This window comes from Anabrus simplex, chromosome 6 (genome assembly GCF_040414725.1).
Source record: "Anabrus simplex isolate iqAnaSimp1 chromosome 6, ASM4041472v1, whole genome shotgun sequence".
Taxonomy (NCBI): domain Eukaryota; kingdom Metazoa; phylum Arthropoda; class Insecta; order Orthoptera; family Tettigoniidae; genus Anabrus; species Anabrus simplex.
Window position 1 is genome coordinate 275,599,555 of NC_090270.1, and position 18,672 is coordinate 275,618,226.

General features: G+C 37.6%; 1 protein-coding gene across 2 annotated transcripts in view; it reads right to left on the bottom strand.

Moving 5' to 3' along the window:
* Positions 1–18,672, bottom strand: part of Dgkepsilon (diacylglycerol kinase epsilon) — a 225,774-nt gene that overhangs the window by 152,988 nt on the left and 54,114 nt on the right. For both annotated transcript variants that reach the window (XM_067150428.2, XM_067150427.2), the window contains 2 exons: positions 18,032–18,203; positions 4,262–4,392 (listed from right to left, as the gene is read on the bottom strand). In XM_067150428.2, the coding sequence (XP_067006529.1) occupies positions 4,262–4,392; positions 18,032–18,203 (303 nt within the window). The remainder of the gene's footprint in view (positions 1–4,261; positions 4,393–18,031; positions 18,204–18,672) is intronic.

An 18,672-nucleotide genomic window follows, 5' to 3' on the forward strand; every position in this document is an offset into this window, starting at 1 on the left:
ACACAATATAATTTTCCAACGTGTAGTTGTTCAACCAAATATGTTTGTTGTTGTCTTCATCGTATTTATCAGTCTCTGCATTTAATTTTTGAACACCCTGTAGACGTAATGAATTCATAATGCACATAGCCTCTAATCTTCAATGAAATATTATTCTTTGAAAACAATTGTGTATCAAATAGAGCAACAAAGAATGTCACCATTTCACCACCTGACGATAGAGTAAAAGCCCTGATACACGTTACGGAATAAAACTTTATAAAAAAATGTGACTGGTAACAGTATACAATGCCTTTGCTAGCAAGATGTAGTGTTTACAGTGACCTGTCTCAGTTTCATCCTTGGCTTTGACAATATGAAAGTGACTGAGGTATGAGTGATGCTAGTAATACCATTCCTTATGCAGCCAGTCCCTGTTATGAATGGTGTGAAAATATCACTCATAGGGTCGGTTGGTGCATGCATTTCAGTGGGCTTGGCAGACTGATATGTAATAGCAACGGCTGGCTCGGTGAGGGAAGCAACGGGAAACTACCTCACTCCTCATTTCCTTAGTATGCCTCTTCAGTGACGCCTAGGCTATTTATGACAGCTGTTGGTGGAGCTGCAGGTGATCAAACCAGCCTTCGGGCTGAATACCCAACATACATACACAACAGTATACATTATTTCATTACAGATTTTATTGTATGCCGCTTGTCAAGCCCTCCCCAAAACGTATTTTAGTCACAGATCATTCTTGGTTTCAATGTCACAGTTTCTTGTCTGTGCTTCCTTTTTATCTTCTCAAGATTGTTTATTTCTGTATTTGAAGCCAGTAAAATTACAGGGAATTTTTAGGATTATTTCTCTCTGTAAGCCAAATTGACAATGTTACCTTTCTTCAAGTATATCTTTCTTCCTACATCTAGTTTTTGTGTCAATTTTTATGAAATAACTTTCTTATAATGCCCCACATTCACTGTAAAAAAAAATAATAAATATGTACCTTTACTTTAAAGGTACTGTAACTAGTAAGAGAAGAGAAACACTTTAAAAAATGTTTCTAAGAATATGTGGTAATCTTTGTTTAGAAGGCTGCACAAATATAAAAGCCCTACCTAAGGCCTTTTTCTTTAACTTATTGTTTATCTCCTGCAGATTTTTTGCCTTTATAACAATAGGAATTTGTACAGTACTTTGTAACTGAATTACACAAAGAACCCATGGTTTGATACCCCACTTGTTGATATGTTTACTTGGAATATATTGCTACAGTGAAGTGTGACTTCTGCTACCTATGAAGGTTACATCAACTGAGGGGGTGTAAAAATATTGGAAAATATTGTTCACATCGTTTACTGAATGTTGAACTTTACTGCATGGATCATAATTCGGCTCACTGTTCTTGGCCAACTTGCTATTACATGTTAGAAATCTCATGTTATGGTCCATATTGTAATGTACTTAAAGACAAAGAATAATACTAGATTATAAATTGAACTGTACTGAATAGGTGGAATTTATAATCTAGTATTATTCAACTTGCTACTGTCGACTAAGTTGAAGAAGCTAAGCACTGATTCAAATCAAGTTCTAGTGGACATTTGCCAAAACCAGGGAGAACTTTGCAAAGAACTCGAGCACTAGTATGAATTGATTGTCATTTTTCTGTTCAAGCCCATATTCAACAGAATGATAACAAAGGTCTACTTCTCTACCATTCTCACAGGAATCCATAACTGAAGTGTGCTAGATGGAAAAAGGTTGCTTTTACGGGATGCTAAAAAGTTCTTTGCATACCTAATTTTCTCTCTAGAAATAAGTTTAAAGCTGTAGAAAAACAAACAAAAATAAGCCACTGGTTCTGAATCAGGTGAAGGGATCATGAGGATACCATGAAAGTAAAACTCTGAGAAAACTGTAGCTTGCTAGCTTAAGATATCTTCGTCCAGTTAGCATGTTCATCACGTTCGTCTCAACTTGAACCGTCTGAATCACTCAGCATACATCTCTCAGTGTTATTAGTCATGCACTATCTTCAGCACTACTCTCAGTGTCATCCTCAGAGAAATCTGATAAATCATCTAACAAATCACTGTTAGAGTTCTTATCAATTTCTGCCTCCAATTTGCTACTTGTCATATATTTATGGGAAATGCTCGTTGTCCACAAAATTGTAAGATTTTAAAGTGGAAGAAAGGTGGAACTTCCCAAATGTACAGGTTGGAATTTGTTGTATATAAACTCCACTATGGATCAAGATGAAATTCATTACTTGTAATTGTTATGGGTTTACCCGTGGAATGCAGAGGTGAAAGAAGGTGCGGGCTGGAATGGGTCTAACTACAAAGCCGAGAAATGAATTAAAATTTCATTAAAGGTTATATTTTCAAAACAGCCAAACTTAACAGTTTTGATATAGAATTTCCAACTTTAACCAATAACAACAAGTAATAAGGTACCAGTAACAAAATTTAAGTCTATGAACGACAAGATTTGGTGGTATAACAGAACTTAGGCTTCAAGCCTTCACTTTACATTTCCTGAGCTCTCAGCTCCCAAACACATATTTACCAAAGGGCAGAAAACCCCTAATAACATGGAGCACTTGCTCCCACCTTCGAATATCAAGCCTCTCTGAGGCACTTTTACCACAAATAAAAGAGCTAACCCGCTCTCAATTTTTTCAAGCTTATAAAGGTAATACCAGACTTTTACACATGACTGCCATCAAGGCACAACTTACAATGAAACAGGGGTATCTTGTACCCAACCTATTGGCCTTCGTTGAAAAAGAATAGGTTAAGTAATTGGCCCAAAATTCAAAACTCAATGGAGGCGTAAATTTGCCCTCCTACACGAAACTTCTTAAAACCTAAGAGGCACTAGGCCGATGAAGCAGGGGCTATTCCCAAACTATGGAGGTGACTCGTATACAGAATAAATTTAATACATTACGGAAGAGTAGAAGAACGGTTAAGAAAACGTAGTCACCTCAAATTCAAAATGAAGGGGAGCTCGAGAGGGTAAAGCACTCTCTATCCCCGATTTTCAGTTAAAGTTATATGAAGTTTTACAAAATTTTACATGTTACATAATAAAAAGGTTTCGGACCTTCCCCGAGGGTTGAACTGCTGAGCTAGCAAGAAAACAAAGATGTTAAACGGCCATTACCTTTGTGAAGAGCTGCCGCCCGAAGGAAGAGGCGCTACCCGCCCCCTGTTACACTTCCATACACTAGGCTAGATGTTGTTCGAGTGGCCCAGAGACAGGAAAATCAGCAGTTTTTATACTCTCGGGGAAGATTCGCGACCTTTCATGAATAATTAAGACACACCCACAGGCGTTTATTGGGTAGCTTACAGTTACACATCCAAACCGAAGAAGAAAGACACAATTGGACAAAAATTAATTACAGAAATTCTGGATTGGCTAAGTTCAAAACTGGCGGAAAGAAAGGATTTATACTGCCAACCCACAAACGAAAGAATGAAATTTAGTAAAGAACAAACTTATGAATACAAAATTTCTTCAAATAAAGTTCTTCCACTTTGCACCAGAGTGCATGGTCATAGTTTTTTTGTAGAGACATCTATCAGAGAATGTCCACACTTCTAGATCACAAAATTTATGGTAGTGACATCATCTGAGCAAACTTACGAGTTGATACAGTTGTTAAAGTTCAGAGTTTCTCCTGTAGAGGAGTACTTTAAGGCGGAAAATTCAATTGTGCGGCGTAGAGGTGTACCAACCAGTACAGTAATAATAACAATATGTCGGGAAAACATCATAGCTTGTTCTTTGAAAGAGATTTGAAGAAATCACCTGTGGATATCGTATTAGTGAATATTAACTAATTGTATGTTAATTAACTTTGTAAATTACTGTTTAGAAGGATGTTACTTTTTGAAACTTTTGACAATATCTATTGTAACAATTTGTTGATTAATGACAATAAATATGAAATTGTTCTGTTTTCCTCTTCAGAAACTTGCAGTGCTTGGTAAGAGTGATAACTGAACCAGATATAGAACGAGAAAAAGTATATTATGGGCAGTAAATTGCTTTCTGCATTCTGCACTTCAAAGAAATTTTCATAGTTTCATAAACACTTTTAAAAGATCCAACCAATAAACTACTGTTCTAGGAACTATTTTAATAAATAATGAACGAATAATTAGACTAACTATGTTTTAGTAAATAATGACAGGACGGACCCATTAAAAGCAATCCATTGTGTTAATTTGATGTTGACAATTTGAGACAGTTTGGTTCTTACCTTAACAAGCATGTCCTTACAGACAGAGTGAACAGCCCTCTGACACCAACAGCACTGCCAGTCAAGTAAACCCGGCTCACATCCGACCTCATCATCACATACAGCGCACACTGTGCTGTGATAGATGTTACCTGCAAAATCCAATCAAAGGTTACTTTCAGCAATATTTTGTGTGAGGAATTGCCTGCAAATAAAGGTTATACCCTTAAGGACCAGTACCTTCATATTTAGAAAAAGAAACTTTCCCTCTGCGAAAATCTAACGATCATGAATTTTTTCAATAAATGAAACTCAAAATATTGATAATGATATTCACAGCATCTTTGGCATCCAAGGCCTACGGTAACGACTAATGTGATATAACTTCCATCACACATTTTATTGCGTTATACAAAGTGTAATTATTTAAATTGTGTCTTAGAAAACAAGGAAATTTTGCATACTGGTCATATTGCTGATGAAGAGAATGGCACCATTCTTGAAACATGTACAATGAATGAATAATCAGACTAACTATGTTTTAATAAATAATGACAGGACAGGCCCATTAAAAACAACCCATTGTGTTAATTTGATGTTGACAAGTTATGAGGTGAGTACTGGAAGACACTGAAGAATTCATAATGCATGTTGGTAGTGGCAGTGATAACGATTCAACTAACTACGGTTGTTGTGCTTTGCTGTGCTAGCAACAACGTGCTTGAAGTCTACATTTCTCACACTCGCCCTGCTCTTTCTGTCATACAAACTGATGGAACTAGTGCTCATATTTTACTTCAGCTTGTCATGCTATATGAACCTTCACTAAAATAGAGACTAGAGGAATTCCTGATGAGGAAATTTCTCTTGTAAAAAAAGGATAGCACCAGAAGGCACTTTGGGGTTTCCTGTGACAATGCAATGGATTTAGAGATAAAACCCATTGTGTAAAATGAAGATCATCTTGAGAGGATGATCAATACTTCAGTTCCTTTGCACATCTACTTTTGATCCAATTCCTACCTCACTATACGAGGAGTGTTCAAAAGTATAACCAAACTTTGGAAATATCAAGCAAACACAAATTCTTCCCCGGAAAGTAGCGCTATACAGTGGTATCCTTATGAAGTAATCAGACATTTTCCATGCCTTTCTAGAAAGGTTAGTTATTGTTCAGCAGCTATTAGAGTATTGTTCCACTTCTCAAATCAGGCAACAAATTTAATGTTTCATCTTACCAACCAATTTCTATTCTCCCCATACTACCCTTTATCTTTGAAAAAATTATACACCCCCGTCTCCTCGCATTCACTTTGCCATATATCTCAACCAAGCAGCATGGTTTTCTACCAGGTGGCTCTTGTCTAACAAACTTGGCCACTCTGCATAGCTTTGCATCACATGCCATTGCAGCTAAATCACAGCTGGATATCTGCTACGTAGACATTTCGAAAGCTTCCGATTCTGTAGACCATACTCTGTTGCTCCATAAACTCTCCGAACAATTCAATATGCATGGCAGTCTTCTGAGCCTTCTTGCTGGCTTCCTACATAATCGTTGGCAGAGAGTGGTAATATCAGCCACTTCATCCTCATGGTTACCAGTCACCTCTGTGTCCCACAAGGCAGTACTCTTGGCCCCTTGCTGTTTTCTTTGTTTATGGACTATCTGCCGTCCGAACTCAACGAGACAGCGAATATCCTACTCTTTGCTAACGACTGCAAGATATTTAGGGAGATCAGGAATCCAGCAGATGCAGCTCTGCTACAGTTCTCACTTAATGCCCTCTCGAACTGGTGCCGTACTTGGAAACTTATCCCCAATCCACAAAAATGCAGCCACATGACCATAACACTATGCAAGTCTCCTCTACTGACATATTACCTACTCGACAAGCCCATCACCGTAGTTACGCAACAGCGTGACCTAGGTGTAATATTCAATACAAAATTACAATTTAAGACCCACATAGAAACATATACAACCAAGGCCATGAAATTACTAGGCATTCTCTATCGCTTCTCAGAAATTTCTGACCCCATTGCTCTTCGTCACTTCTTCCTCACGATCATTCAACCTCTCATAAACTACTGCTCTCCGATTTGGACAACAGCCGCCCCCTCCAATACTAAGCAGTTAGACAGAGCAGTGTCCTTCTTTGTTGCAATTGTAAGGAACAGAAACCCCAAGCTCAGAAATCTGTCTACACAGCAGGTATTAATGGCAATTAATATGTCACTGCTGTACATCAGGCGACAGGTAGCTGACCTGAGTTTCCTCCACGGGATCTTAAATGGACATTACCGCTCAGAACATCTTGTCTCACTCTTCTCTCTCCGTGTTCCTTCCTGCTCCACCAGAACCAAAGACCTTCTCCACATTCCCCACACTCAGCACTCAAGATTTCAACGATCTTTCCTAATCCGCCTCCCAACACTCTTTAACAATATTAATAGGGGACAAGAGCTTGATATAGCATCAAATAAAAGCATATTCGAGAGGAGTGTAAATAGTCTCTTAAAGATAAGTTGATGTGAAGGGATTATACAGTCATCTTGACCCACGACGACTTGGCTATGAACAAGGACATTCTCATGGTTTTCGATTTGGACAGTTATTATTAGTATCTTGTTATATTTTGTTACGTTTGTTATATTTTATTATGAAAGTTTACGTTTGTTAAATAGTCTGTTGACAGTGCAAATTAAATTTGCTCAATGTAGCTGTATCTTGTGCTTCGTGAATGAATAAATAAATAAATAAATGAATAAATAAATAAATAAATGTTGAGTAAGTGTTGCGATTGTCAATATGATATTACGAGCAGCGTACTATCCATGCTTGGGTCCACAGTCCTCACTCAGTAGAATATCGTATGCAGACCTGGCAACGTTGAAATGCACTTTGACTGCCCAAACATTTCATGGTTTCACTACAACGCTTTCAGTCTTGCATGCTTTCCATGCTAGAGCATTGAATTCTGGTGACAACTTATTTTCTGCAGTTCATTTAAAGTGATTAAGTGAATTAATCACTATGGTTGAAGCAACACCAACAACATGACAAATATCTCAGGAGCAGCAAACTCCTCCCTGGAAAGGTACTTGTATTTCCATGCACAGTCAAGGCAAATAAATAATAGCTAAAGTGGTGGAATGCTGTGACTTTGAAAAAGAGAACCACTGGTTGATGTTCCCACTGACCCATTACCTAGTCAAACATCACAACTACTATGATAACGTCAGCCAAAATACGAACTAGCAGTTACACAAATGCCCCAGTTCATCAATAACAAGTAACAAGTGGAAGCACAAACAGACACAACATTCACTCCACACAAAATAGCAAATAAACAAGAATTTACCTTAACTAGTGGAGGGGTGTCACAACAAACCGTAGATATTTAAGTAAGCCACTGTCCTGGATATCAGAACACTTGAAATGAGTGAAAGAAAGAACAACACGTATTTTCTTAAGAAGGTTAATGTAATTTTAATCTTGAAATTCAAAAGTGAAACAATTTCTCTGAAGGAGAAAACCGTCCATAAAAGGAGAAAATAAATACTCAACTTGAAAGTAATTAACAACACAGTAAACTGATAAATAAATATGGTCGACCAGTCTAAGATAACAGGATAAAAATACATAACCACATGATAATTACATTAAGTAAGTAATACCTTTGGGGTGCAACTCGAAGGGTACCTTCAAGGTACAAGGTTTCTCTTCATTTACTCTTACATTCATAAAACCAATTATTTTTCGTCAGGATAGTATGATCATGGAGCTTCCGCAAGGGGATCAGATTTGTTACGTGTCAAGTAACTTAAACACAAATAGAATAATCTGTCACGAAGACAGACGAAACAGACACAAATGAGATTATACATAAGGTCCGGAAAAGGGTTGGACAAAGTGACCAAAGCCACAGATACAAAAGCTCACGAGTAACAAAAGAAGAAAAAAAATAATTCTTATTGTGCCAATCCCCTAAACAACAATCACCTCCATGACTACCGAGTAGCCATGGCAACCAACATACGTCATCAAGACTAGCAATGACCAATCCCAAAAACGAAGCATAACAATGGTCTTAATAATAGAGAACCAAAGAAATCCAGAAGAGACAACCAGAAATTACAAGATAAATGAAGATATTAGCAGGAATAAAATGAAAGAGAACAAAATTTAATTCCTGACACCCTGGAGAAAACTCACATGGTCCTTAAACCTTTCCAAAGGGAGGAATTCCTTTGAGGTACATTAAAGGGGAATGCAGTTTATTTCCCGAGAAACCAGATTATTAATAATAACAACAACAACAACAACAACTTTCCATAGTACCCCAAATTGGATGAAACATAACATACCTTCTTACACATATGGATCATGATCACTTAGGATATGTATATACTGTATATATATATATATATATATATATATATATATATAATGTTAATTACTACAATGGAAACCCGAATATACGAATAGTTACAGTTTTTAAAAAATTATCAATTTAGTACGATTATGGTAATTTCAAAGTTTTAAACACACCAAAGTTCTAGAAGAGCGCACATATCCCAAAATATCATTCCAGTCTTCAAAGGCAAGGTTCAGTTAAAATGAAGGAGAAACTTACAGATGCAGCATCAAGCTTGAAGTAATGCCAAAGCGTTAGTTACTCCATACTCACGTAATGATAATATCACCAACAGACGAAAAGGAGGACGGTTTCCAAAAGAAATAAATAACACATCTGAAGGTGGAAAACACTCTTGCACCAAATAATTTATGTTGGATCCATTATGTGGACAAAGGCCAGAACCCAGAGCGGGTAACAAACTCGTCCTTCCTCCATATAGTCAAGCAGTTGAACACCTAATGGGGGATAACTTGCCACTGCAAGAGAGCAGATCAACTAAGATGGTGAGGTGCTTCCTGACTGGTCGGAGGCAGGGCCACAGTACGACCAATCCATAGCAGATAGCAGCACACAGCAGAATAAGAGTTAGGTACCGAGCGCAAGGCCAGGAGAATATATGAATTACATAAGATATATAGAATGACCTTAAAAAAAAAAAAAAAAAGGAGAAAAGGCGGGTTGGGAATTAAACAAAATGTGACACAGATTTCTACAGCAAACAGGCCAGAATGAAAATGTCAGAGGAGAAGGGAAATGAGCACAACACGTGCGTGTCACCACTCAGCAATTCTACAGAATGAACTGCTGCTATTACAGGGAAGTATATCAATACTATAAGGAGAATCAAATCATCTTGTGCTTCTCATCCCAAGGAATCTCCAGAATCACACAAAACAAGTTAAGCATATGAAATCATGGCCATTATCATCGAAAGTATGTCTAAGAAAGATTGTCCATTTTCTATATTTTTTTTCCTCATTCCAGGATATATACACTACCTAGTGTAATCTTTTCATAAGGACAAGGATTCAAGGAAAGAGGGAAATGGATGATTTCAATAAAGAGGATCACAAGGAATACCAATGGCAAGTACTGCACTATCCACAATCTAGCCTAAGCAAGCGCTGGAAATTGACGTGCCGTGTTGAGTGTGCTGGGTGAGTGGAGTAAGAGTGGGGAGCGGATGGGTCGAGTGGAGTGTGACGAGGAAGATGATTGGCACAGATCAATATAGGGTCGTTGTAGTAAGATGACAGGGAAGAAGGAAGAAGGAATCAACCAAAAATAAGGAAGGTAAATTGGAAAAGGGTTTGAAGAGTGAGATGCTGTTGGTGGCAGTGGTGGTCACTGTGCTGCTGGTTACTGGAGGTGTGGAAGAAAATCCAGGCACTCAGAGCAGTGGAAACATGAGTTGGGAGGACACAGAAGTTATAAGGAAAGTGGTTAAGGAGGTAGTGGGGGAACTCCGTCCGTTTGAACAGTTAAAACAGATGATACAAGAGCAAGTTGTTAAGGAACACGAAAAGATGAGGCTATGGATTCATGAAAACACGTATGAAACTACAGCAAAAATGGAAATCAGTGAGAGAAATTCTATTACTAAGGGAGAAAATACAAAATATGGAAGAGGAGGTGATGATGTTGAAGAAAGAAATAGCAGCTATCTGTCAAGAATGGAGGAAGAAATCCATACTTATTTACGGTGTGCAGGAAGAGAAACAGAAGCTAAAGTGGACGTTATTTATAAAGTGGTAGATGTCATTCAAAATAAAATGAAAATTAACTTTAGTAAGGTCGATATAGATGACACTGAGTGAGTAGGTATGGTGAGCGGGCGCAGACCGATAAAAGGGACACTGCTATCCCCATTGATGGCGGACATAGTGACCAGAAACGCTGGAAATTTACAGAATGAAAAAATGTGGATTATGGGGGATATGGGAAGAGATGAGAATAAGAATTACAAAATTCTAAAGAAACATCTAGTGAGGGCAAGACTGCAAGTGTTGAGGGTGCATATTAGGGGCCAGATACTGGTGGTGACGAATGGGAAATGGACTCAAAATTAGACAGTGACAAAACTTCAGACCTTGGAGCAGTGCCTAAAGCAAGATGAAATGAGTACCACCGGCAAGGTCGTGCATTATAGAAAGAGAGGAACACTGATTAACACTGAGATCATAGAAGAGGTTATAGAAGGAGTTAGGGAGAGTGACAGCATAGAGGTGGTGGCAGAAAGACACAGGGAAGTGCTGACAGACGCGATGGTAGAAGAAATCAGGGGAGTGCTGCAGGAGGGAAGAGCACAAGAAAAGCCCAGTGGTCACACGCAAAGTGAAAATAATGGTTTGAGAGAGGAGGCAGACACAAGAGGAACTATGATTAAAGGAAGAAACTTGAGTCTAAAGGAACTGTGGGGCAAGAAGGGTAAAAGTAAGGAAGGCATAGTGATGAGAAGTAAAAAGTCAAGTAGCATTAGTAAATAAGTTGGGTAATGGTGCCATGTGTAATTAAATTGGAAGGTATAGTGTAATTAAGGTTAAGCAAAGGAGTTGGAAGTGGTGGTGGCAATGAGTGATTGTGTTTGTTAACTGTATGCTAAATGGATTTGTAGTGAACATTGAACTTGATATGGTATATGATGGAGAGATGGGTGTGGTAATTTTAAGTAAATATGGCCTGAAATGTAAGTGTGTGTTAATTGATACGAAAGGAAAATACGATGGTTGGTGATGGTAATTTTTGAGTGAAGGTTGCAAAGAGTGATTATGTTCTTAATATGTTCAAGAGTTGGGTATTGAGATTATGTATGGTTAATGATGGTTAGAGAGACGATGAATAAGAGGTCGAGTTGATGGTATATAGTAAGTGAATTGGAGGGACAAAATTAATATGTAAGGTTGGTTAGTATATGTTTGAGTGGTAAGAATATTATGGTAATATTGAGTGAAGGATGCTAAGAGTGATTATGTTTATAATAAGAAGTGTGATTGAAAGAGGGACGAAAAATGAGGTTGGTAAATTTTGGGTATGGTAAGACATGATGGCATAATTTATTTTAATGTGGAGACTGGTTTGAAATTTAAATGATTAAGTATGGAATGTCTCGAGCACCGATTCGCAACACGTCCTTTCGTGGGAAATTATGGGGCGAGCGCATCAAACGAGATTCGATCCATGACCTCTCAGTCAGAAATCCCTAAAGGGGCCCATAGACGTGCAATATTATTGCGCAAAATGGATTGTACAATATATTGTTAACTGCCTATAGACGTACAATATTATTGCACAAAAATAGAGTTTGTGCAGTAAATAGAATCGCGTAGAGATAATTTTGATAGTTGTGCAATATATTGTGCAAAGCGGTCATAGACGTACAATATGCGTTGCAATATATAGTCAGTCCATGCCGGTATTTTATTTGGTGATTATACTGAGTGACACTGATCTTTGCTGCGTTTTGATCGCCGTGGGCGTAAGTGCCAAAAAGAAGCAGAAACGGAAAAGAAGCACAAGGACAAAACAGTGGTTTCTAGACAGAGAAAAGTACACTCATGAAAATTTACTCAATGAACTGAGAAAATGGGAACCAAATGATTTTCGAAACTTTCTGCGCATGAATGGTGAATTGTATGATGAACTTCTCGCTTTGCTCTTAACGTCCCACAGAGCCGGAAGGCCATGGTATACTTCGATAAACTCCAAAATAAACTTTTTCTCCTCCTTTTTGCCTGCCATCACGGTACCTTCTCCAACGCTTGTTGATACCAACTGGCGGGAGGACGGGATATTGCACAATATTGCCAACACACAGCACAGTATTTTGCGATTTGCGCAATATATTTCAAACTTTCTTGATTTCGTACAATATATTGCACAACCCTTCAATATTAAGTACACACTATCAATTTTATTGCACAAACCCCGATATTGCGCAATAATATTGCACGTCTATGGGCCCCTTAATACTCATGAGTAGTTTAAGTGTAATATATAAAAGGAAGATACAGCAAGAAACAGTGGAAGTGAAGGAATGAGTGTAATAGAATATCAGTGCAGTGAATAAGTGCAGAATTACAATTATAATTGAAAGCATTTCTTAAAGCTAGTCTCAACTTGGAACATTTCAGTGAGCTGAGAATGAGGCAAACTTGTGCAATCAGAATATTGGTCAGAGAAACAAGTAAACAGACTACAAGGTCATAGTTAGAAGCTTTTGGAGGAAAAGCAAACCTGTTGTTGGTCACGTAGCAAGGTGCCCTGTAAAAATAAGAACGCACGCTGTGGTGCAATAATTCTTTCTAGAAAGAATCTCTGGAAGGTCACCAGTCACATGTACACCCATGAAACGGGTGGGATCACACTTGAAGTAACCAATAGGAAACTAACAGATCAGGGATGTGAGGGAACATAGTAGTAGGGGATGACTTGTTCCAGAAGCTCAGAGAAATGATAAAGGGGAGTGACAAGGGAGCCTCTTAGTCATTCGGTCATTCATTCTGCATCATTCTGTCATTCTGTCAGTAGTAATTCAGGCAGTTATTCTATTAACATTGGAAAGGAACGTTCGCTTGGGAAGGGACTGACACTAGATCACTTGGCAGAGAAGAGACTCTGTAGAATAAAGTCAATGAAGATAGCAGTATATGAAGTTAGTCAGATCAGGCAGTAGTTGAGTCTGCCATCAGTTAGTGAAGACAGCAGTATAAGAAGTTATTCAAATTAGGCAGCAATTAAGAATGTCAAGCAGTATAACTGGTTAGCAGTGTCCCACAGGGTAAAGTACAGAGACAGTACTTAGAGAGCTCACTGACTGTTCGAAGGAGACTGTAGCTTCAGTTAGTATTCACCTTAGAGTTCTGTGTTCGAGTCCTGAAACCGTCAGGGAAGATTCAGAGGAACACCACAATGAGGATTCAAGAGAGAAGCAAGAAGAAAGAAGCTCCAAAACCAGAGATAAGTATCAACTTTTTAAGAAACTTTAAAGACTGAAGGGAATTTATAAATGTTGTAAAGTGAATCATAGAAGTGTGTGTATTTTCCAAGGAAGTCAGAGACTGATAAACTAGTTATTTAAAAGTAATATTGAGAAGAGAATAATTACAAGTGTGATGTAATATTATTGGAAGGGTATATTAGATAGTTTGTTTAAATAAATTAGACTAAAAATTTAATGGTGTCAGAAAGTGTCTTATATAAAGGTCAATCTGATATTCGAACCCAAGTCCTCAGCCTGTCCTGTTCATAGAATATGACAGGAATTAATATGTGATTATGGTTGGTATATGTATGAATGGTAAGATGATTATTGCTGCTTTATTGTATATATATATTACGATAATATGTGATTATGGTTGATATATGTATGAATGGTAAGATGATTATTGCTGCTTTATTGTATATATATTACGATAAGTGGTTGGTGGATATGTATAGTGTGCTTGATATCGTAGATGGTTAAGAGATGGGTATGGTAATTCAAGTGAATGTGGCCTGGAATTTAAGTGTTAATTGATTGTGCTGAGAGGTGGTTGGAGGTTAGTCATAGAGTAATCAGAGTGATTTCGTTTGAATGATAAGAAGGTAGTGAAGTTCAGTTGGTAGTTCTGGATTTTTTCTTTTAGCAAGTTAATGATGGATCTGTGTCTCTGTTAACTGTATGTAAATTGAAATTGAAATTTATAGTGAGCTTGATATGATAAGTAACAGAGTGAATGTAAAACTTGTGAGGTGATAAGGCTGGCGGGTGAAAAGGGATGTAGTGATGTATGGTTGGTAAAGTATGGAATGGTAAGATTGATGGTATAATTTAATGTGGAGATTGGCTTGAAATTTTAAATGAGATTAAGTATGTAAATCACGAAAAATGAGACTGGTGTTAGGTAAAGGTAACAGAGGGACTGTAAAAATTGTGAGGTGATAAGGTTGGTGGATGAAAAGGGAGGTAGTGAGGTATGGCTGGTAAAGCTTGGTATGGAAAACGTGATGGCATAATATAATGTGGTGAGTGGCTTATGTGATAGTTGATATATGTATGAATGATAAGATGATTATTGCTGCTTTGTTGTAAGTAAATTACGAAAAATGAGCGGAGTGAAGTAATGATGGCTAGGAACAAGAAAGTAGTTCATGCAAAAACTGCAACGCGAGAAGATTCCGGCACACTAACTGGCAGGTGGTGTAATGTTATGGCTGTATCAGCAAACCTGAGTAGGTCAATGAGAGTGGATGGTATAAGTTCTCGAATGTGCTAGGTTCGAGAGTCCAGCCAGAAGAGAGATGGAGGTCTTTAACCTTGATGTGCCGATTTTCCGTTGTTTTATTTTACCTTATTATAGGTTATTTTATCCAGTTCACTTATTAGCATGGCTATCGGGTCTCCGGAAAGGAGTCACTCGTGGGCCATTTGATTCGAATTATTATATTGTTTTGTATTATTATTATTATTATTATTATTATTATTATTATTATTATTATTATTGGTTCATTATTGTTTTTATTTAGGAGAGTTTAAGTTGAAAGAGCCTGCCTAGATTGGGCACTTATTTTTCTCCATTAATAGATCACCAAGTTATTAAATACTGTAGATCTGGAGGAAAATAAAGAATACTGCACTATCCACAAAGTGGTGCTGAAAGTGAAAAAGCTTTCTGCCTGTATTATGCAAAACATTATCTGGAAGAAGGAACAAAACAAACATTGTGAAGAAGGGTTCTAGGAAAATAGTGTCCTGTCCATTTTATCACCAACCCTGAAGGAGCAATTACATACAAGTTCATCAAGCCCACCATTTATTGATCGTGTCAGAAATTACAATGATAAAATACACAAAAGAAAGATTTATTGACATAATTTTTACAATGGATGACCAGAAATTGGCCATATCAAGTGTATTTGGTGTCACTACCATCAGATCTTTTATGGTGCATGTAGCTGATGATGAACAGTGAAGGATATAGTCGTTACTATGCACAGCACCGCACTTGCAGAGAAATGATTCCACGGAAACGCCCCACTTCTGCAGGTTGGTCTTGCATCTTGTGGTACTGGAACATAATCTGTTGAGAGCTTTCCATGTTGTCCACTTCCCCGAATAACCAGGAGGAAACTCCTTTATTGAGGATCTTACTCTCTCATTCCACCATGGTGTCTTTTTCCCTTACTCTCAAACTTGTCTTCCTGTAAACCTCTAATGCTTCTTTTATAAAGGTGTTTTTAAATCTTGTCCACTCTACCTCACCACTCTCCACTTCTGTAGGCAGTTGTTTTCTTATATGGTCCTGATTGTCTTTTTTCCAATCTGTTGTAGTTCCCACACCTTAATCTTAGGTAATTTCCTGGTTGTTGTCTTTGGTATATTAATGTCTTTCAGATCTGCTACTAATAACTGGTGGTGCTGTTGAGGTTCTCACTTGGAATCACTTTGACATGAGTCACAAGTTTACTTCTTTATCTGTCAATGACGGTCTTGCTCTTTCCATCTCAGCTGTAACGGGTAATCTTGCGACTGACTTCCGTTGAAAAAACAGTTTTTTTACTACCAAACAGTTTCTTATGCAGAAGTCTAATATAATATATTATAATATATTGATATCTTTTGTAAGTATTGAATGGTTGAAAATATATAACATTCCAATTCTATTTAAAGGAATAATTAATTTATTATTCAAAGTCAATATGGAACTATCATGATATTCATCAACTGTAATAGAAAATGCCAGGGGAAAAGAGACCAGATTTTAGGAGAAAACTTCTCGAGCATCCTTCATGACAATGTGTCAGCTCACGTGCTGCTGATGAAACAAAGACAACTGTGTTTCCCAAGCCACCCTTCTCTCCTGACCTAACTCCAGAAGACCTTTTTCTATTCCCTGAACTGAAATTCATCCCAAAAGGAGAACAATTTCAGATAATTGAAAGGATCAAACTGAAACCACAAATACGAATGAGCCCCCCCCCGCATTTCAAATTGCCTCCAGGACAGCTTCCATAAGTGGAAATGACGTTGGGGCATTGTAGCCTATTAATAAGAGGGCAGTACTTTCAAGGAGACAACGCTCAATTAGGTTGCAAGTAAGCCCCCTAAAGAGTTGTTTTCAAACTTTGGTTACTTTCTGAACAGGCCTTGTATTAGGAATATCAAAAGTTTTTTTAGAATGATTCTTATTTCATCAACTGTCTCTTCCTCTTAACCCTTAACTACTGATGTGAGGTCCTTGGGATCGTTCAGCCCCAAAGTTTGCGACATTCACTTGCATCAGTGGTCTTAAAAATCTCTTTCTCTGTCTAGCTTCCTAACTTCCAGTCTTCTCTGTGTTCATGTCATGATCAAAGCTGCTAGTGTTTTCTGGAAGTGACTCTTGTAATAGCCGGTCCCTGGGACCTCGCATCCATAGTTATGTAACAAAGTGCGATTCATTACATTCCTCATTTGTGAAATGCCCGCTTCCATAGTGAACAGTTAGCACTAGCATCCACCATCCCCAGAGGTGCAGGTTCAGCTCCCAGTACTGCCATAGATTAAAAATGGCAGAAGGGGTGACATATGGTTGAAATGGTACATGCAGCTCACATCTATTGGGAGTGTGCCAGAAAAGAACAGCACAATCTCGAAATGAGGACCGGAGTTTACTTTTCCTTTTATTTGTAAAGTCCAGACATTCACATTGAATTAACATATGGATTATAATCCTGTACCATCAAATATGAGACTGATGGACCCATGTTTTGTAAACAAAGAGACTCTTACGTTACAAAAATCTCACAAAAGCTGTTTGATTTACAAGATGAAAGAAAGTATTGCACAATTTTTTCTGTTGCGTGTGATAATTATTCTAAGCATGTTTTAATATGATCCGTTGGATGAACAATGCATTTAGGATGAAGTTGTGTAAATGTGTGTTACAGACTGCAAATACTCAGACATTTCCGAAGGCAATTGTTTTGTACCATAGAAACTGCAACCTTACAAGTAGTATTACTTGGGGCTTTAATGTTGCTATTCACTGTTTATGTTTCATGTATTTCAATTCAGTAATGTGTGTTTTATTAGAATACATAGTTAATACATCCAAATTAATACTTTGGCATTTTCTAACCCATACTTCTAGTAGTGGTCTGTGGGAGCTGACATCAATAACTACGTAGAATATTTTAACACCGTAGTTAAGGGTTACCTATTTCCTAGTTACGGTTGATACACTTTCTCTGTACATCAATATACTCTCTGTCGTCACAATGAAATTTATTGATTAGGTTTATTTACTGATTATCGATGAGAGCACCTTGACAACTTCCTGAACAACTGATCTCTTTCTTCATTATCATTTAAGATGGAAGAACCAAAATGAATCACCAGAACTCTTACCTTTGACCCAGTGATGCTCCATGGGCACCTTGTCAGTGCATGTAATGGCCTTACACTTGAGCTTCTTATTAGCAAGCTTGATGCAAGCTGGGTCTGCACATACACCACAATAATCACAGAAGGCTCCATCGCCATTGAGAAGCAGAGCCTCACACACACTGCAGTAACATGGCTACAACATCAGGGTCAAACATCATACAAGCACTACCATCACAATCTACACCGAATTACAGTACACACAATGCATATTACATTCCTGATACATATGAAGAATAGTAAAGAAAAAAAGGACAAAATGAATGATATTGGGAAAGGAAAATATAAAGAAAGAAGAAACAGAGATGAAAATTTACTTAAAGTTCATATGCACAAAGAAACAACTTCCTATACAATACAACCCTGAATAACTGAGGCTCTGGTTTATCCAAGGCTAATCTATATATATAAAATAAGAGTTTTGTCTGTACATTGCTCAGAATTTAAAAAGGATGGTATTTCTGTACCAGTCGTGTCCACAGTAACAAGTAAATGCACTTTTGAATTTTCTGTAATTTCTGTCCGTCTGTCTGTATGTACACGCATCACGAGAAAACGGCTGAAGAGAATTTAATGAAAATTGGTATGCAAAGTCAGGTAACAAG